Source organism: Hyperolius riggenbachi, chromosome 5 (assembly GCF_040937935.1).
Source record: "Hyperolius riggenbachi isolate aHypRig1 chromosome 5, aHypRig1.pri, whole genome shotgun sequence".
Taxonomy (NCBI): domain Eukaryota; kingdom Metazoa; phylum Chordata; class Amphibia; order Anura; family Hyperoliidae; genus Hyperolius; species Hyperolius riggenbachi.
In genome coordinates this window covers 412,378,961-412,400,353 of record NC_090650.1, presented here as the reverse complement: position 1 = coordinate 412,400,353, position 21,393 = coordinate 412,378,961, and the positions used below count along the sequence as shown (strand labels likewise).

At 46.1% G+C, this 21,393-nt stretch overlaps 1 protein-coding gene across 1 annotated transcript in view; it reads right to left on the bottom strand.

Moving 5' to 3' along the window:
* MTBP (MDM2 binding protein) overlaps positions 1-21,393 on the bottom strand; it is a 59,975-nt gene that overhangs the window by 6,518 nt on the left and 32,064 nt on the right. The window contains exons 11-14 of the mRNA XM_068238409.1: positions 10,365-10,460; positions 9,058-9,312; positions 7,674-7,914; positions 891-1,004 (exon numbers count right to left, since the gene is read on the bottom strand). Coding sequence (XP_068094510.1) covers positions 891-1,004; positions 7,674-7,914; positions 9,058-9,312; positions 10,365-10,460 — 706 coding nt within the window. The remainder of the gene's footprint in view (positions 1-890; positions 1,005-7,673; positions 7,915-9,057; positions 9,313-10,364; positions 10,461-21,393) is intronic.

The window sequence follows — 21,393 nt, the reverse complement described above, 5'->3', positions numbered from 1 at the left end:
AGAGCAGATTCACCACAACAGCGCTGCAGAACAAGGTTTTATGACCCCCAACATCCCCGGGGCAAAATTAATCCCTCTCTTCCTGGAGGAGGCAGAGCTTTGCGCTATAGCTCTGCCTCCAGTACAGTCAATCTGCTTTGATCGCAGCCTCTCCCCCCCCCCCCCCCCCCCCCCACCCTCAGTGAAAGAAGACAGAGGGGCAGGCAGAGGCGGCGATCAGCACAGATTGACTGAACTGGAGGCAGAGCTACCTTGTTCTGGGTGGCAAATCAGTTCTGGTGTTAATGCTTTACATATGTGGACAGTAAAAAATGAAAATTTAGCTTCATACTCTCTTTAAAGAGAACTAGAGATAGAGATAGATAATATATATATTATCTATATACATACATACACACATATATGGCTTCCTACAGCCCCCTCTAGGCTAATCACTCTTTCACCATCCTCCATCCTCCTGCGCCGTCCGGATCTTTAGCAATTCACCCTGGAAAATCCTCCAGTCTGGGGCATACTGTGCATGCACGTCCGTGCGCACAACCCAGTTGTGTTCTGCAACTGCACAAGTGCAGAAAGCTCCCGGCTACGGGAGCACGCACAACCAGACTGCACCAACTGGCCCAGACTGGAGGACTTTCCGGGGCGAATTGCCAAAAATCCAGACAGCACAGGACAACAGTGAAGGAGCAATTGGCCTGGAGGTGGCTGGAAGAAGCCCCTGGTATGTATATATTTTTTCTCTCCTGCCCCATCCCAAGTTCCCTTTAAGACCACAAATGAAAACTAAAAATGTGCCTTCATGCCCCTCTGGGATCCATGCCTCAGCACAACACACACAGAGGAGGCTGGGGCTGCTCAGCAGCTGAAATGAACAGACGTTTAGGCCGCACCTTCAGGAAGAATTTGGAGACATGGAAGAGGCGCTGGCTGCAGGCCGGGAAGCAGGGATGATCCTCCTGGATGCCGTGTTTCTGTAATGTCTTGCACACCACTTCCTGCAACATCTGAGGACACAAACAGGAGATTTGTCTGTTAGGGAGATGCTGCTCTGTTTACACGCAGTCAGAGACCATCACATCTTCAAGGTGGTTTGCTTAGCTTGACTTCATAGTTTAAACTTTCAGCTATTTTTGGAAAAGAACATGGCGGAACCAAAAGCTTAAAGCCCCTTTTATACTTAAAGCAGTAGGATTAGCCATACTATGCCAGGAAAAAAAAAAAAAACATACAGTATATAAGTAAATACCTGATCTACTTACATAACATGTCCACTTGTCCAGTACTGTCCACGTTTTGATTTCAGTGAATTTTATATAGTAAATGAAGAGAATTCTGTTCCTGGTGGGAACCATGTCTTTTGCTCACATTTTAGGCTAAATCCTGATGTCATTTCTGCCCTTTACTATTTTCTTTTCTCCTCCAATCGCTAAGTCAACTCAGCCGTGTTTGTAAACACAAGTGAGAAGAGGATCGCGTTTCAGATAAGCAAACAAACAAGAGACAGAACATTTATATTAAGCGCCAGAAGAGCAGCCAACAGGGCGCGCTCTATAGGCAGTAGCAGTGTTAGGGAGACTTGCCCAAGGTCTCCTACTGAATAGGTGTTGGCTTACTGAACAGGCAGAGCAGAGATTCGAACCCAGGTCTCCTGTGTCAAAGGCAGAACCCCATTACACTATCCATCCACTACTAAACAGCTAGGCAGGGAAATAAATGGAAGAGGAGGAATATATTATAGATAAAAAGAACCCCCACCATGCAACTGTTTGGCAAGGGCAATTAAAGGGCCAGTGCTCCTTAAGTATGTGATAACTTTCCAAATCATAACAGCTGAAAAAGTTTTGAATGCAGGATTAGCATCTTTATTCCTTAAAGGGAAGGTTCAGGGACTATCTGAAAAAAATAAAAATCCCCATCCACTTACCTGGGGCTTCCTCCAGCCCGTGGCAGGCAGGAGGTGCCCTCGGCGCCGCTCCGCAGGCTCCCGGTGGTCTCCGGTGGCGCGCCCGACCTGGCCAGGCCGGCTGCCATGTCGGGCTCTTCTGCGCTCCAAGGCCCGGCACTTCTGCGTCCCACGCCGGCGCGCTGACGTCATCGGACGTCCGCCGGGCTGTACTGCGCAGGCGCAGAACTACTGCGCCTGCGCAGTACAGCCCGGAGGACATCCGATGACGTCAGCGCGCCGGCGTGGGACGCAGAAGTGCCGGGCCTTGGAGCGCAGAAGAGCCCGACCTGGCCGCCGGCCTGGCCAGGTCGGGCGCGCCACCGGAGACCACCGGGAGCCTGCGGAGCGGCGCCGAGGGCACCTCCTGCCTGCCACGGGCTGGAGGAAGCCCCAGGTAAGTGGATGGGGATTTTTATTTTTTTCAGATAGTCCCTGAACCTTCCCTTTAATACACACTCAGACCAGTTGCTGTTGAGATTTGGTTTTTATGGTGACAATCCCGCTTGAATGTGTTGTTAAGCGGTATTACGCTTTTTTTTCCATAGCAGTGCATTGTGAAAAAGCTTTCAGTTAAAACGAGTTAAGGGAACTGTTCCATAGGAAAACATGGACATTGCTTTAGGCCCCTTTTGAAAATCAGTTTTCTTTCAGTTATAACAGAGCAACTGATTATAAAGAGCAGACCTTTGAAGTGAAGGAAAATGGAGGCTGCCATATTTATTTCCTTTTAAACCATGCACATTGCGTGGCGGTCCTACAGATCCTCTGCCCCTCATACTTTTAGCTATAGACCCTGAACAAGCATGCAGCAGATCAAGCGTTTCTGACTGAAGTATGACTGGATTAGCTGCATGCTTGTTTCAGGCCCCTTTTACACCTGCATTGCAAGTGGGCGTTGTGTTACCCTGTTATCCTGCAGGGTAATGCAATGGCAATGCAAGTCAATGGGGCTTAGCACACTTACCTTGTCACGCCGGAAGTATCCGAATCACCATCGAGCCACCGCAAATTCATCAGCACTTTGCTGTATAACTTCCACAACGATGCATCAGCTGTGGAAATCATTGGAGTCAATGGGTTACGCAGGATTTTTATCGACGGGAGCGAAGTGCATCACGCATGCGCAGACTGACAGGGATACCAAGGAGTCCCTGTGACATACTTCCTGTTCAGCAGGATGCAACAGGAGCATTGCATGCCACCTCGAAACAAAAAACGAAACAAAAAAATAAAAAAAGTAAAAACCAGCCTTAGACACTACTGCAGCTAGAGAGATAGTCAGGACACCAGGCAACTGGTATGGTTTAAAAGGAAACAAATATGGCAGCCTCCATATACTTCTCACTTCAGGTGTCCTTTAAAAAAGGAGAAAAATTGTAAGTCTGTTTCCCCCCTACCCCACCCCACCCCCGGATAGAGTTTAGGGAAAATGCCTATTTTTGACTCGTAAAATATAACCGACCAAAGACAGAACATAGAGACGCTTTTATCACACTTTTTTGGAAGGGTCATTCCTCACAAAGTTGATGAATAAGCTTTTGAAATTGGGGACATTTTCAGAGATGAACATACATTAAAGTGGATCCGAAATAAACTTTAACTCATTGCATAATTGTGTTCCTTTCATATAGTTTATAGGCATTCCGCAAGCCACACTTTTGTTTTAATACTCCAATTCCCTATAAACTAAACAAGCCTCGCCCACAGCTCCTTTTGTGCCTTGGCACTGTAGCAAGGGCTTATGGGAGCTCAGTCTGGGCAGGAGGAGGAGGAGGAGGTTACTAGCCATAGATTTCAGAGGCAGAGGGGAGGAGGGAGGAGGAGAGGGGACTTGATTTACACACAGGCAAGCTGATAGCATCTCCAGCCCTCAGCCTGTGACAAACAGAACATGGCTGCCCTCATTGTATCACAGGAATAAATAATCAAACTTTTGAAGCTGTTTGCAGCTAGATTTGCTGTGTAAACTATCTAAAAACTTTAGATAAGATATATAGACAAGTTACTTGTTATAGTTAGTTTTTCATCTTGCATTCGCTTTAAATAAAAGCCTGAATGTGGGGCGATGATAATGCGTTTACGACACACAGAGTCATTGTTAAATCCTGATTCACAGAAATCTACATCTTCCCCCTCAGATGAGTGCATTTTAGGAAGTAAGTACCTCCACTGAGATAAGACAATGACCTGCGGAGAGACCAGGCTGGGTGTAATTCTGTTACAGTGATCTGTAACCTCTTCCTATGAGGCTCTTCCCTCCTTCACAGGTTGCTGCAACTCAAGCAGCTGATTTCTCCAGCAGAAACTGCTTCTATTTATAGCCCTGAAAGGTTAAATCTCTTCCTAAACACATTACGGCTGGTCTGAGATAAACACGTCTGCCAACCCCGCCGAAGTATTCACAACTCCATGGCTGGGGGACGGCAGGCTCAGTCTGCAGCCGCTTAGCTACTTCGAGGGAGTGTCTGATGCAGGAAGGATCTGTCTACACGCCATCTCCGCTCTACTGACAATATCCTGTCTACTTCCCAGGTCACCTCTTCTCACTCGTGCTTTCAAGACTTCTCTCGATCCTCTCCCCTCCTCAGAAACACTCTCCCTCAACACATCCGCCACTCACCCACACTTACCTTTTTTAGGCGCAATCTGAAAACTAAACCTCTCCATGCAAGCATACTCTCTTACCTGGGACACTTTGCCCACTGACCACCATTTCTACCACCCCAAACACAGCTTCCCTTTACCTACTGTCCTACAACTTAAAAACTTTAGATTGTATGCCTTTTGGCCAGGGCTCTCTTCCCCAGTGGTTTAACTAGAGAGCATGGGGCCCCATAGTAAAACTCAAGGGGCCCTCAGATGTATACACTCTTGAAGTGAACCAGAGACGAAGCACCCGCATGTAATTTTACCATATATATCAGTGGGAACATTAGAGAAAACACCTGCCCTGCTCTCGGTTTCATTCTTTACTGCTCAGCCTGCTTGTTATCAGCCCTGATAAAAAAAAATCGCTGACTGAGCATTCAGTCTGGCTTTGGCTCAGGAATCATAGCAGAGTCGGTCTTCTCTGATGTCTTTTCAAGCCCAAGCCTGCCCCCTTCTGGCTCTGCTATAATGATTCCTGAGCAAAGCCAAACAAGGCTCAGTCAGGGATTTTATCAGGGCTGATAACAAGCAGGCTGTGCAGTGAAGAATGAAACAGAGAGCAGGGTAGGTTTTTTTCTCTAATGTTCCCAATGATATATATGGTAAAATACACAAGAGTGCTTAGTCTCTGGTTCACTTTAAGCAATGCCCACTGCCCCTACGCTATGTGGATAGGAGTTAATTGGGGCAATTTACATTATAATGGAATCAACACTGCACATAGATCATGGGCACTGAGAAAAAAGTCAGAGGGTGGAGGAAGAAAAGAAAGTTAATGGTGAATACAGTAAGTGCCACCTGGGCCTCCTCTGCTCAAAGGGCCTCCAGCTGCTATGGCTTTTGCTACTCCCCTGCTCTTCCCCTTCTGTCTCACAATGCCGTGTAATGTGTCTGCATAGCCTTTACCCCTGTGTAATAATATGTAGTTGTGTTCACTGCATGAGCGGTTATCCACTTTTGTCTTGTATTAACTGTTGTATTGTTTATTTTGTATTGTTATACCTTGTATGCTTTAGTACAGCGCCACGGAAGATGCTAGCGCTATACAAATCAATAATTATACATCTGCGCAACTGGACCCGGTCCCCTTCAGTTTGGAGATTCCCCCACTATTGGGTATGGCGGTGGGCTATCACCTGTTTTTAGAGAAATAGAACACCTGTGGCAAGTTAATGTAACTTCAGCCAAAAACTAAAGTCCCTCAGCTGACAGTATATTTATTAAACCCTATACATGTGTCAGCTCACCCAAGTTGGTTCATGCTTATCCGATTTGTAGTGTGTCAGTCAGTAACTTCAGCATGGAAGAAGCTAACCGTTTAAAGAGACTAACAAAATTTTCAGCCTTAGTTCTTCTATCCTACAAGTTCCTTTGCCTGTTCTAATGTTCTCTGGCTTACTGCAGCCTTTCCTAATTGAACAGTGGCTGTGTTATCACTGTTATATGATCTAATCTGTTTTCTTCAGTCGGCTCTGTCAGCTAAGGCTGGAAGGTGTGGAATGTGCAGGGCTGCTTGTGATTGGATAGAAGCGATACACACCCTCTGCAGGCCCCCTGCAGACTCTGTATGACTCACACACTCTGCTTATGTGAGCCTATCACAAGTTGGTTAGTTTGTTTGTAAACACTGCCTAAAAAACTGTTAATTAGGGCTCTTTCACATTAGGGCAGACTTTGTGTGTTAACACAAACGGCAGCCGTTTGCGTTAACCAAGGTAAGATGAAAGTCCATAGACTCATTTTACCTTTCACACTAGACGCTGCGTTTCGATGCGTTGCGGTTCCGACGCACCCAGGCGCAGTTTTTCCTCCAACGCACCCGCGAGCCAGCAATTTCCGTCGGGTTTAATTACCAGCTACCGCTGCTGATTGCGTCGCACCGCAGATACCCGACGACACGCCGCAGGCAGACAACGCGTGCAGGAGAACGGCTCCTGTTCGCGTTGTCTGATGTGAAAGAGCCCTTACAAGCCAGGATTGCAGCAGAGAGTGGCAGAAACAGCAGAGGAGCCCAGGAGAACATAATGAATAGAATGGTATGCTTTTTGCTGTAAAAATTTTAGAGTACAGATTCTCTTTAAAGGGAAGGTCCAAGCAAAATAAAAAAAATGAGTTTCACTTACCTGGGGCTTCTACTAGCCCCATGCAGTCATCCAGTGCCCTCGTAGTCACTCACTGCTGCTCCAGTCCCCCGCTGGCAGCTTGCCGACTTCGGAGGTCGGCGGGCCGCATTGCGTACATTTTTACGCATTCCCGCTCGTGCAGGAACATTAACACATACGTTTTTACACATTACTGGTTCAATGCGTACATTTTTACGCATTGAACCAGTAATGCGTAAAAACGTATGTGTTAATGTTCCTGCACTAGCGGGAATGCGTAAAAATGTACGCAATGCGGCCCGCCGACCTCCGAAGTCGGCAAGCTGCCAGCGGGGGACTGGAGCAGCAGTGAGTGACTACGAGGGCACTGGATGACTGCATGGGGCTGGCAGAAGCCCCAGGTAAGTGAAACTCTTTTTTATTTTGCTTGAACCTTCCCTTTAAGAGAGGAGTAAAGCCTCTCCTCCAGCCATTGAAGGACAGCAGCACAGCTTTTAGAACTAGGTAAGCAGCCCTGCTTGCTTCAGAGTGAACCGAGCAGCATTTTAAGCCTCCAGGGCATCTCAATAGCCCATTAAAATGCATGCTAACAATGTAGCTCATTACTAAAAAAAAGAAAAAATTCCATTCTACCTCTTTGTACATTTAAATGTGTGTTAAAAGCTTTTATTAACTTACTTCTGGGGCCTGCAGGCCGCAGAAAGAGCAGGCTGATAAGACTGCTGTAATTAGCAGTAGCAATGAGCAAACAAAAGCTTTCATAAGCAGGGGAGTAGGGAGAATACACAGTGCGCTTCAAACAGTTTAGAGAAGTCACATTTGAATAACTTCACCCCTTCCCCTGGATAAATAAGGGCAGATGGAAAATGGCAGCTCCTACAGTAAGTAGAAACTAGGACAAACTGCAGGAAAAAAAAAACAAAACAAAAAAAAAAAAAGCTGCTTGGACCCCTTTAAGTACATTCTAATGAACTTACCCGATTGTGTTTCTGAGATCTGGATTCCTTCTCAGGCTCTAAATTGGCAGCTGGTGTTGGCTGAGCTGGTTTGCCGCTCACTGAAGGCACTCGGGCAGAAGAGGTGGATGGCGGCCCAGATGACGACGGCACTTGTGCTGTTCTTTCGGATCGTGGCCTAGTCACTCTGGATGGCTGACGAGGGCCGCTGCCTTCACTGGCCAGAGACAGCAAAGAGTCCGAACTCTCAGATTTAGCAAGTCTGCAAAGTGACATGAGGGTGGAGAAAGCTGCGATTATACATTTCTGCAGGGTCCTCTATAGCGGACATATCATTATATAATAACCGTTATTCAGCACAGAATGAGACTGTGTGATCAGAGGCGTATCTGGGTAATAAAGAGCCCACCCCCTCAGTCAGAGACCTCCCTCAGTCAGAGTCCCCCCTCCCCTCGAAAAACAGCATCCTTTCTCGAGTTCCTGTGTTTTGGTTGCCTGTGTTCTTTGGCTTGGGATAATGCTGAAGTTATATCTCTTCTTATTCGCGCTCTGTCCTCTAACACTAAGCCAAGTTCGCCCTTCATACATAAGTAGCCATGTTCCCCAGATAACAGAATTAATCTGAACAGTGCAGCACAGGGGCAGGCATGGAGGCGCAGGGCACAAGCCATACCTGCACCCCTCTAGATACGCCTCTGTGTCTCCCAAGAAATGTTCTATTTTAATCCATTTTAAAAAAGGTGAAAGACAGGTTTTTAAAAAATATAAACAATAATATTTTTATAGCGCTTTTCTCCCTGGGGACTCAACGCGCTGTACCCTGCATTATGCAGTCTCAAAGGCTAGGGAAAAGAGGTGAGTTTTTAGCCTTTTTCTAAAGCTGTCCAGAGAAGGAGCCTCTCGTACTGATTGTGGAAGAGAGTTCCATAGAGTAGGGGCTGCATAGGAAAAGGCCCGAGCAACAAATGTTAAGTGTGTCCCGGGAATTCATCTTGTTGGCAGAGCGGAGGGTGTGTGGAGGGGCATAAAGTTCCAATAGATCCACTACATATTTTCTAAGTTTTCATCCATTATTTTAATATAAAACTGTGCTTCTTTTATAAATAAAATGTTTTTGTGACAGTTACTTTGGGTTTTTTTGTGGGGGGGGGGGGGGGGGGGGAAATTAAGGTAGGAAGTGGCCTTAAAAAGGGAAAGTGATTAGAAGACCTGGCTAGTCAATATTTCAATTGTAATAGCCCTCATGTTTTGGGCCCAGTCAATCCTCTATAATGGGACCTCTATTACATGCCCTGTTCTACACATCTCCTGTTCTAATACTCTGTACTCAACGGAGTATACAATTAGCTGCTGCAGCTCAGACCAGAGACAGCAGAAGTAGCGCTGCTGCAGCCTGGACAGTTACCTCTTGCTGGCGATCAGCCCATCCAGGTCTCTGGAGCGCCGCTTCAGCCTCAGGGGGTCGCCCTGCAAAGACTCCCCATCAGGTACGCTGCCCGGCTCAGAGAGGACAGCGGGGGATGGGAGGGGGCTCAGGGCGAAGGGAAGGGGGCAGCACTCTCTGGTGCAGGTGGTCTGAGTCTCATAGCGGATGAGGCGAGACTGCAAGTCTGAGAAGCCGACATCCCGATCCAAAGCTTTCCTCTTATCCAGGCAATACCTGAGGATGAAACAAAAACTTAGGTGAAGTATTGGGTCTGTATAACAACAACATTTGAGAACTTTGCTAAATAATCACTTTTAAACTGCCTCTGACCAAACAGCTCATGCGGAATGCATCATCTTTCTGCAAACAGAGAATTAGGCTGTGTTCCCAAAGGTAGCCGAACCACATGGCCAGGGGGAGTGGACTGTGTAGTGTCTGCTCCGATGGTCTGCCATAGTCCAGCTGAAGCCCGGGGCGGATGCCCTCCCCCATAGCCTATAATGGGGGAACGCATTTGCCTGCCCGGGATTATTGCAGACTACACAAAAGTGTGGTCTGCTTTCTGCAACCGATCCCGCGGATCCATTGCAGTGTGACAAGTGTGAACAGCTCTTATTTATAAAATAGAAGCCGTTCACTGTCAGTTTAGCGATGAGCGGAGAATGGACAAAACATGTCCGTTCTCCGCTATAGTGGGAACACAGAATAAATGTTTGATAGAGGTTTTTATTGCACTTCCTGATCTGCTGTCTGCAGAAAGAGCAGGCAGATAAGGACTGCTGTATTTAGCAGTAGCATTGAGCAAACAAAAGCTTTCATCAGCAGGAGAGATGGTGAATTTAACACTGCACTTCAAACAGTTTAGAGTAGTCACACATTATATTCACACCTTCCCCTGGATAAATAAGGGCAGCTTTTTTAATGCAGTTTGTCCAAGTTTCAAATAGCTGTAGGAGATGCTATTCCCCCCACCCTCTGGTGGGGGGAGGTGGGGGGGGGGGGGAATAGCAGCTCCTACAGCTATTAATTCCCTTCAAGTGTCGCATCAGTTCAAGTTCACTTTGATGTCAGCTGAACTTTTTTTTTTTTTTTTTTTTTTTTTAGAGGTTTAGTTCAATCAAGGATTGCCATTGCCCAGTATAGCCGGGAGATCAACTCCCAAGCCAAACTCCACGTCAACTGAGAGCAACTTCTCTGTACTTCCTGCTGCGATCCAACAGGAAGAAGGTGCATCTGGACACAAACCTCACCTACACACTATGGAATCGGGTACTCTGGGAACTTACTCCAAGCCGTGGTAGTGACACTCGGAGGCTTCTTCAAAAGGCAGGCCGCTCAGCTTACGTGGGGTGAGTCTGGGTGTCAGTAGGAAGGCGTTGTCACTAAGGAAAGGGGTGAGAAGAGAAAATCATTACAAAGGAGCATATGGAATGGAAACTCTACACTTGCTGTCTTATAAAAGAATATAAGAATTTACATTATTGCATCTATGAGAAGTTTGTAGTGTTGGTTAAAGTGAATCCGAGATAAACGTTTACTCATTGCATAATTGTGTTCCTTTCATATAGTTTATAGGGCATTCCTCAAGCTAAACACTTTTTTTGTTTTAATACTCTAATTCCCTATAAACTAAACAAGCCTCGCCCACAGCTCCTGCAGTGCCTTGGCACTCTGACCCATGTAGCAAGGGCTTATGGGAGCTCAGTCTGGGCAGGAGGAGGAGGTATTACTAGCCAGAGATTTCAGAGGCACAGGGGAGGAGGAGAGGGAAGTTTTCACAGGCCGAGGGGTGAAAATGCAGGGCAGCTTGCCTGTGTGTAATGATGACAAGCAGAATATGGCTGCTGTCGTATCACAGGAATAAATAATCATAAACTGTTGAAGCTGTTTGCAGCTAGATTTGTTGTGTAAACTATCTAAACTTTAGATAAGATATATAGACAAGTTACTTGTTATAGTTAAAAACCCTTCACAAGCAATTTGCTCAAGGAGAAAACAACTTCTGCATTAAATATCATATCCGTGTAAAATTAAAATTAAATGAACCCCTGGACTGTAACTGTCCAACCTCGATTCAAGAACAGTTGTTGCCAAGGCCGTTTCTGAGAACAGACCATACTGGCAAAGGTCTGGACTGCCATCTAGTGTTCAGGGTTCAATATTGCTTCCTCTGTATAACGAACTTGTGTTACAAGCAGTCTGAAGTGCACAGCACACTCACTTCACCTTTTGCAGTGACTCTGATGTCCTTCAGCTTTTCAGTGTTCTTTGTAGTGCAGTCCTTTGCTAATGCTTCTCCATTCAACCTCTCCCTCCCAACTTTATAATGTGTGGAGGGAAGGTAAGGGGGGGGGCTCACAAGTCACCGTGGCTGAGGCGCCAAATAAGGCAGAAATTGCCCTGGTGGTTGTTTACCTCAAGCAACCAGAATCTTGTTCACAGCTCCCATCTCTTTTTGAGTGACAGTCCCTTTTTGTGAACCCAATCCCTCTGCCTTCTTTCAGGACTGATGTACAGATTTGTGTAGATATCTGTATTTCTCTACTGAAAAATGTGTTTAATTGACTAAACTTTATCCCCATCCTTTAAATTGATATATTTCTTATTTTCAAATGTTAATATGAATGAAAATGAACCAGGATAGAAAGGACCAGTGTGGTTTGAGATATAAAAACAACTTATTTTTACAATTAAATATTTATAATATGCATGACTAGGGGTGTGCCAGGGGTGTGGTTAGGGGTGTGGCTTAAAGTGAACCTCCAGACTAAAAATCTACTCAGCAGAACTGAAAAGGATTGGTGTTTCAGAGCATCAGAACTTGTTTTTCTTATCAAAGCCTCATTTTTAGCTGCACAGAAGCTAAGCTCCGCCCCATCAAAGAAATCTGCCCGGGCATTTTTCCCCTGATGCTGTGCAAAGCATGATGGGATTTCTGATGTTGTTCTCGTTACCTAGCAACTGGGAGGGGTGATCAGGACACAGGACAGTTGGAACTGTGTCTCATGCTCCCTGTCACCCCCTTACAAATATAAAGATGGCTTCCCACATTAAAGTGAACCTCCGGACTAAAAATCGACTCAGCAGCACTGAAAAGCCTCATTTTTAGCTGCACAGAAGAAAACTGCCCGGGCTTTTTTCCCCTGATGCTGTGCAAAGCATGATGGGATTTCTGATGTTGTTGCTCTCGGTCTGTTTTGGTGCAATTTTTTTTTTTACACTTTGAATTTGACATTTGAAGCCTAGCGTGTGCAGCTGGGAGGGGTTATCAGGACACAGGACAGTTGGAACTGTGTCTCCTGCTCCTTGTCACCTCCTTTCAACCAAAAAGATGGCTGCCCCCATGACAAAGATGGCAGCCCCCGTGAATCACAAACATTTGCCTGTTCTTTTAAAACAGGGTGGGTAAAAAATTATATTACCTATCTATTCTAATTAACATAACTAATGTAACTAAATGACAGTATGTTTGTTTAGGCTGAAGTTCCCCTTTAAATCAAACATGTGCCTGTTCTTTTAAAATAGGGTGGGTAAGAGATTATATTACCTATCTATTTTCATTAACATAACTAATGTAACTTAATGACCGTATGTTTGTTTAGGCTGAAGTTCCTCTTTAAACCCTGAACAGACAGTATACCATTGCCATCCAATGTGATACATTGTGATCATTCAATATCTACAGTGGCTGATCGGTTCTTGGCAATACTATTGCACTGATCCAGTTAACTTGCACAGTAAAATTTGCACAGGAATAACTATCAAGTGTCACAAAAGTTCTGTAGTGAAAAGTTCAGAGGAAGTCTGGAAACCACACGAAGCAGTGTGAGCAGATAAAGGATGTGTGGGTGAGTAATGAGAACAGACAAGCTTCTCACATATCCAGTTCACCAGCACTGCCCGCTGACCACCCCACAATGCGTCTCACATCAGTATGAGAACAGTGCCGGCTCCCCAAACGCAGAGGGACTGGCGGCTGTCCCAGAAACAGAGGAGACGCTAGGAAATAAAAACTGGTGTGAAGATTTACAGTGGACTTAATACTTCAAGTGAACCAGAGACGAAGCACCCTCATTTTACCATATATATCAGTGGGAACATTAGAGAAAACACCTACCCTGCTCTCTGTTTCATTCTTCACTGCTCAGCCTGCTTGTTACCAGCCCTGATAAAATACTGACTAAGCATTCAGTCTGCTTTTCTCAGGAATCATTATAGCTGAGTGTCTTCGCTGATGTCTTTTCAAGTCCAAGCCTGCCCCCTTGTGGCTCTGCTATAATGACTCCGCTATAATGATTCCTGAGCAAAGCCAGAGTGAATGCTCAGTCAGGGATTTTATCAGGGCTGATAAGAAGCAGGCTGAGCAGTGAAGGATGAAACAGAGCAGTGTGGGCGGTTTCTCTAATGTTTCCACTGATATATATGGTAAAATACATGAGGGTGCTTCTTCTCTGGTTCACTTTTAGGTGGAGCTGAACTCAGAACTTCCTCTTTGCTCTAAAAGATACACAACAGCATAACCACCTTAGTAGTCTTCCTGGTTCTCTCACCGTGTCCTGCTTCCAGGGATGTCCTCCTTTTGAATCTGCTGCCTCCCGGCGAGGTTGAAGGCTCCTGTGCCAGGCCGCGCTGCTTGCACTGCCAGGAGCGTTCCTCTGCGCCTACACACTAAGCTCACGGTCACATGATCTTGAGCAGCGCTGCCACGCACTCGCTCAGGGGCAGAAGCCGCTAACCGCACCAGATTGAAGGCAGCAAAGGAGGAGAACCCAGGAGACTGGCTGGGAGCAGAGCAGCAGCAAGGGACACAAAAGCTGCCAGGGGCTGGAAGACGCCCAAGGTAAGAAGATCTGCTTTTTAAAAAGAAGAAAAACACCTGAGGTTTCCTTTAAAGAGAACCTGTAACTAAACAAAGATCCCCTGGGGGGGGGGAACTCTCCACGGGTGGGGGAAGCCTCCGGATCCTATCAAGGCTTCCCCCTTCCTTCTGTGTCCCACGGCGGTCTCGCTCTGCCCCTCCGAACAGCGGGGATGTAAATATTTACCTTCCCGCCTCCAGCGCAGGCGCAGTATCGGCTCTCCGCTCGGAGATGAGCGGGAATAGCTGATCGCTGTCGGTCCGCTCTGTTGGGTCCGCAGTAGAGCGGACCCAACAGAGATCGGCTATTTCCGCTCATCTCCGTGCTGAGAGCCACAACAGCGCCACCCGCTGGAGCCAGGGAAGGTAAATATATCAAGCCTTGTCAGGCTTGTTGAGCCAGGATTGCGGGACGCTTCTGGGGAGCCAGCGCTGGATTGCCTGCAGCTACAGGGGAGGGGAATATGGTCTGTGCCTGCGCAATACGCTCCTGGTGACATCAGTGGGAGGGGAATATGGTCTGTGCCTGCGCAGTACGCTCCTGGTGACATCAGTGGGAGGGGAATATGGTCTGTGCCTGCGCAGTAAGCTCCTGGTGACATCAGTGGGAGCGAGGACATGGCAACGCAGGAGCAGTGGTTTTCAGACTTTAAAGTCTGAAATTTCAGTAGTGAACCGGAGGCGGGGCCAAAGCATTGGGGAGTGGCTGCGCGGGCACAGGATATCTGCGGGGGACCATTAGAAGCCCCGGGTAAGTTCAACTAATTTTCCCCCCTACAGTAGTCCTTTAAGGTTCCTGACAAAGAGGATTGTCATTCTCACACTCACTGTGCAAAGTGTCACTTGAGGTTTACAAAGACATTTTCAGTGTTCTCCCCAGGCTCTTTTAGCCGGGTGCTCCACCCGGCTAGATTTGGTGACCACCCGGCTGTCATCGGCTCACCTCACCACCTCCTATGCTGTAAGCAGAGTTGCCCTGCATTTTCATCTCGTACCACCCGGCTGCTTTTTTATGCCACCCGGCTACTATTTCATGCCACCCGGCTGGAAAAAAATTCTGGGGAGAACACTGATTTTGTTTCTTAGAAAGTCATGTTTAAAATGTTTCACAAAGAAAAAAAACTGTACTGATGACGTAAAAAAAAAATCAACAATTGGTCAGAAGAAATGCAGAAGTGAAAGCTATAGAACTAAAAAATGTCCCAAATTTAAAGTGGACCTGAACTCTTATACCGGACAAAAGGAAAACAGAGAAATGCACGCTGTATGTATTTAGAGAGTTTAGCCCGTTTTAACTCCTCATCTGTAACTAATCACAACTGTAATTTGAGCTCTTAGCTGGCTGCCTTAGCAGAGCAGCTAATTTGTAAACATAGGATGTTAACACTTTGTCTGCTTCCATGCAAACAGGGAGAAGACACACTGGAGATTTATTGCACGATTTGTATCAGCTGTAACAAAGAAATTGATTTTCTTTAAAGGCTATTATGCTGTTGCTTATCTTTTAGAGAAGAGAGGAAGTTCTGAGTTCAAGTCCACTTTAAATTATGTTAACCTCTGCATGCCCAGACTCACAGGGGCCCTGAGCAGTCATCCACCTTACTGCTATGGTAGCATTGGCCCTGGGCAACCGGGAGACTTGGACGCAGGATACAGCCGGTATATGGTTTATCCTGCTGCTGCACAAGATCCCGACGGCGTTAAATACTATTCCCTCTCTAGGTCCAGGTGGATATTGGGGAATGATGCAATTCGGCTTTCAGCTATTGCTGGCGGATGAATTACAGTGTTTCAAAGTAACTTCAGCGCCGTCTTCTGACAGCGCCGAAGTTACTGTGCATTGCTATAGCTGTAATTCCTATTACGGCCTATGGTGGCGCCGGCTACACCCAAATCTCCTGCGCTACATTTGCAGTATTCGCTGGGCAACTCCTCCAGTTTCAAACAGATGGCTAAATTTATTTATTACACGCAAAAAGCTGACTTTTGGGCACAATCTGACAGCTTAGTAATGAAAACTACCTGGAGATGAGCTTTCCATTACATGCAGATGAAATTTCATTTCACGTTTACATTTCAGCGTTGGCTCTGGGCAGTCTATTTACACTGATAAGTGGATGTGGCCCATGTGACGGAATGCCTGGTAATGTATCAGAGTATAGAGTGACGCACTATTGTGTGCGCTATTTGCAGTGCACACGGCTCGCTGCACTCTCTTCTGTCACACAGGCTGGCTGTGCTGCCGCTGGGTTCAGGCGCAGGTCAGTGTTTAAATACACATTACATTGCTGGGAATCTTTCTCATGTGAAGTGTAACAAGTTTAACCAAGTGTAAATTACACTGAGAAGCTGTGATGAAGACATAGAGACACAAGTGAGGGGGTGGGAGGGGGCGCGATGTAAAACCATCCACTTCTACAAGTCACATGGATAAAGAATTCAGAAAAGTCACCACAGACATACAGGGGACCTGTCACTAAACATCACACTTCCCACAAAGCAACGGGGCACACGTCTGTCGCTGTACCTATCTGCGTGCGTACATTTAGTATAGAGGCTAATGTGTTTGGCGTGAGCATTAATAGTATTACTATGGGCGATATAATGGTATTAAAGTGGACCCAAATTAAAAATACAAGATTTCAGAAATAAAATCTATTTTCGAACTTCTAAAAATAAATGGCAGCCTTTTTTTTCAGCTGCATGACAAATATAAAATATTTTACATTTATTGGAGGAACCCCTCCCTTCCTTTCATATTGGCGGGACAGAATCCGGCAGACTGGTGGAGGAGATAAACTAAAACAAAACACAGGCTGCTACTGATGATGTCACAGGGGAGGTGATCTCAGCTTGTGTGAGATTTCACATAGACAACGCCCCTGTGAGGGAGGGTAGCTGATGACAAACACACCCATGATCTAAAACCTCCTACTAAGCTCAGAAGTAATGGCTGCCACCTGTATAACCCTAGTTATGAAAAGAAAAGGGTGAAAAGCATGCACTGAAATGCTCATAGGCTTGAAGGAGTGTTTATTTAACTTTGTATGTGTCAGAGTGGTGCAACTAAATATTTTGAATTTAAAAAAAAAAAAAAGTTTGGTTTGGGTCCGCTTTAATAAATGAATGCTTGCGGCAAACTCTTCTCCTAATCCAGTCTTTCACATTAACCTCTTGAGGACACAGGCTTACACCCCCCTAGTGACCAGGCCATTTTTTTTTACAATTCAGCACACTGCAGCTTTTACAGTTTGCTGCACGGCCATACAACTTAAACAAATGAATCTTGCCTCCTTTTCTTGCCACCAACAGAGCTTTCGGTTGGTGGCATCTGATTGCTGCTGCAATTTTTTTTTCCCCTTTATCAATTTTATTGTTTGGGTTTTTTTTTTAATTATTTTTTAATTTCCCACGCGCTGTGGGACATGCGCAGCCCGACCAGCGCATGCGCAGAAAAGCCCGAGTCCAGCGACCCGGAAGAGGGTCCCGGGGGGCTTTTAGGTATGATGGGGGGCTAGACAGGAGAACGGTGAGCATCAGGACAAGTGATAGTATATGCCTGCTAGCTGGTTTCTCTTACTATTTTTGCATCTGGTATATAATAATAATAATAATAATAATCTTTCTGGTAGTGTAGTACTAGTGTCTGGACCCAAACCTTCTGCACAGTGCAGTAGCAGCTTTCCGGTGGCCTCCAGTAGAAATAGCGGAGCCCGATTGACTTGTGCCTGGGCAGTAGAGCAGCCCCGATTGGGCTCAGCTATTTCCGCTCATCGGAAAGCCGCTACAGCGTCTGCGCAGGAGCACGGAATTTAAATATTTACATTGCGGACAACGAGATAAAAACATCACCAAGAGCCCCAATAGTGTAATATGTACTGGTAAATGGTTACTAGATAGAGTAAATATTAATACTCACAAACCAGGGTTACCATTAGGCAACCACTGTAAAGGCAGGTGGGGAGATTTTCCTGACCCCGCTCAGGAATAAGAAGTCGCTCTCTGTAGATGAGAAAAAAGGGGGTTCAACCCTCCACCCTCCACCCAGGGTGGCCTAAATACTATGCAGGAGAACAGAGGCGCCAAAAGGATAAAAGGAAGCTAAATGAGCTTAAATAAAAATATATATAAAAAATATAAATAGAGGAGGTAGTGGTGGACTTACCGCCTCCAAGTAGACACACAACGACTGTAGTAAAGACAGTCAATATATTTTATTTATGAACTCCAAATATGCACCGCATTTCGCATGTTTGATCCCGCTTCATCAGGCAACAACAACGGAGCAGTGGCATATGTGGTCAGTAGAAGAGCCAGGCACCTCTGTCACAAACTGCCCAAGTGAGAACGGGCCCATAGGGTATTATGACGCTTGAGCGTTTTGCCAGAAATCGCTGGCAAAAACGCTCAGATGTGAACGGGGCTTTAAAGTGGATCAGAGATAAACTTTTACTCATTGCATAATTGTGTTCCTTTCATATAGTTTATAGGGCATTCCTCAAGCCATATACTTTTGTTGGTTTGTTTTAATACTCTAATTCCCTATAAACTAAACAAGACTCACCCACAGCTCCTTTTGTGCCTTGGCACTGTAGCAAGGGCTTATGGGAGCTCAGTCTGGGCAGGAGGAGGAGGAGGTTACTAGCCATTGATTTCAGAGGCAGAGGGGAGAAGGGAGGAGCAGAGGGGACTGAATGTACACACAGGCAAGCTGATAGCATCTCCAGCCCTCAGCCTGTGACAATGTGAGAAACAGAACATGGCTGCTCTCATTGTATCACAGGAATAAATAATCAAACTTTTGAAGCTGTTTGCAGCTAGATTTGCTGTGTAAACTATCTAAACTTTATATAAGATATATAGACAAGTTACTTGTTCTAGTTAGTTTTTCATTTCGGATCAGCTTTAAAAGAAAATAAATATGTTAGCTTCCATAACCTTCTCACCTCCTGCCCCTCTGCCCCCATTTGCACATTATTGTAGTACAGAAGGAAAGTATATTGGACACCCTTGTCCAATAGACGTCACTCAGTTTTAATTCATGGACGTAGCAATCACCCCTGCGACCTCTGCCATTGCAGGGAGGCCCCCCTCCTCCTTCCTCTCCCCAACTGCAACCAATTAGCAAAAATAAATTAAAAAAAAAAAAAAAAAAACACGTTTGCTCATAAAAAACGTCCCTCCCACCTCCTCCCGCCATGCAGAGTAGCGAGTAGCAGGAGCATCTCATTTTTTTCCCTGCTTCTACACAATGCTTTATAGCAGAACACTCCCTGCTGCCATTTGTCGGCTCCTGATCACATGACCCTCATGGGGTTCGAGGACCAAGGGGCTCAGTGTATTCTAATGTAGCACTTCTCCAGCAACACCTATAACCTTTCAGAACACCTGGATTACTTGGGATGGCAAAGATTTAAGCTGGATTGGATCTTCCTTGGTATCATACACGGCTGAACACTGCACACCTTCCTTGGAATTGACCTGAGACCTTAAAGACTTTCTGCCTCTTTGTGCCCGCCCTTTCCCATCCTGTGAGTAACTTTCATCGATTATCTACAGCATCTATGCTCAATAGACTATATTTTTCTACATATATTATATATTATATCTTCAAATTCCTAAACAAAGGACTGTGTTTTCAAATCCATGCTGTCCATCCATACATCTCTGTGTAAGGACAATTCAGTCTATAAAGACCCTTTGATCTCTGCAGGACACCAGCCACAGCTGAGAAAGTTCACACCTTGACTCTAAATAGGGCCTTTCTCAGCAGGAGCCCTGAGCTGTCTCTTGTACAGAGGAATCCTATTCATTCAAACGACCCAAAATACAGAGAAATTCTATTCATCACCTCTCTGGCAACAACTACAGCTCATCAGAAATTATGGATCACTTTGGATGGCTGATATTTAAACTGCATTAAAATTGGACTTGGACTGAAAATGCCTAGCCTGCTAGAAGCGGACCTCAAACTTTGAAATTCTTCAACTTTCTTCAACCCTCAGCTACTGATCCTTCTTACAGCTTGCAAAAGACCCCTTCCCATTGATCTCAGCAGGATGTCTATCAGTTGTCCAAATGTCACCATTAAAATACTCAGCTGAGATGCTTATCTTTATTGCAACCTCTGTTCCCAAGAAACTCTTAAGCTGGCCATACACTGGCCCGATTCGCCGCCGTTTCGACAGCAGATTCGATCACTGGGATCGAATCTGCTGACAATCGTTTGCGCTACATGCCGAATTTTGATCCTTTTTGTCCGATCCCGTTGATCGCTCCGTGCGGAAAATTAGCGTCGATCGCCCGCGGGTAGGGAGCGTGTCGCTAGCAGCGTTCGAGTACCTGACGACCGACGCAATAGAGCCGCATACATTACCTGCTCCGCCGGCACGTCTACGCCCGGTCACCGCTGCTCCGTGTCCGCGCTGGTCTCCGGCATGCTTCAGTTCCTTCTGCCCGGCAGGAAGTTTAAACAGTAGAGGGCGCTCTACTGTTTAAACTTCCTGCCGGGCAGGAAGAAGTAAAGCATGCTGGGGCCGGAGACCAGAGCGGAGACGGAGCAGCGGTGACCTGGGGACTGGAGTCGCGCCGGCGGAGCAGGTAATGTATGCGGGCATGCGGGCGGGGGGGGAGCGCGGCAGCACCACCACCGCCACAACAGATTGTGAACGGTTTCAGGCTGAAATCGGTTCACAATCTGTTTGCAGTAAAGGTAGCTATACGATCCCTCTCTGATCAGATTCGATCAGATAGGGATCTGTCAGTTGGTCGAATCTGATGGCAAATCGACCAGTGTATGGCTACCTTTACAAATAGATTCTGCTTTGATTACCCCTCTAAAATCCCTTGGGATTCTCAAGAAAACAAGGCGGGATAAGAGGGGAAGACGTGCAGGCACCCATAACTCAAAGACAAAGCAATCCTCACATATCTATAAATCAGCTGCATCAGTAAAGGACCAAGATAACAGAGACAGCTGCCACACTCCTGATTACAACCCCCAGCCAGGAGCTACGAACACAGACCTCAAAGTTAAGGCAAACAACATTAAAGCAGTACTCTGCAATGCCAGGTCCATAAACAACAAAACAGCAGTTATTCATGATCTAATAGAGGCTTCAGATCTAGCTTTAATTAGAGACATGGTTGGATCAGAACTCAGGACCCACTCTTGCGGCTGTGGTACCAGACAATTACTCAGTTTTACACTGTGAACGGCAAAACCGCAAGGGAGGAGGATTAGCTTTGTGCTTCAAATCCAGTTTGAATATTAAACCCCTTGCTGTAGCCCCCACCCACTCTTTTGAATGTCTGGCAGCCGAACTCTCAGCTGAGAAAAAAATAAACATACTGCTTGTCTACCGACCCCCTAATGGTGGCTCAGCTTTTCTCAAGGAATTAGCAGAACTTGTATCTTGCATAACACTGAAACACCCTAGGTGGATAATTCTTGGAGA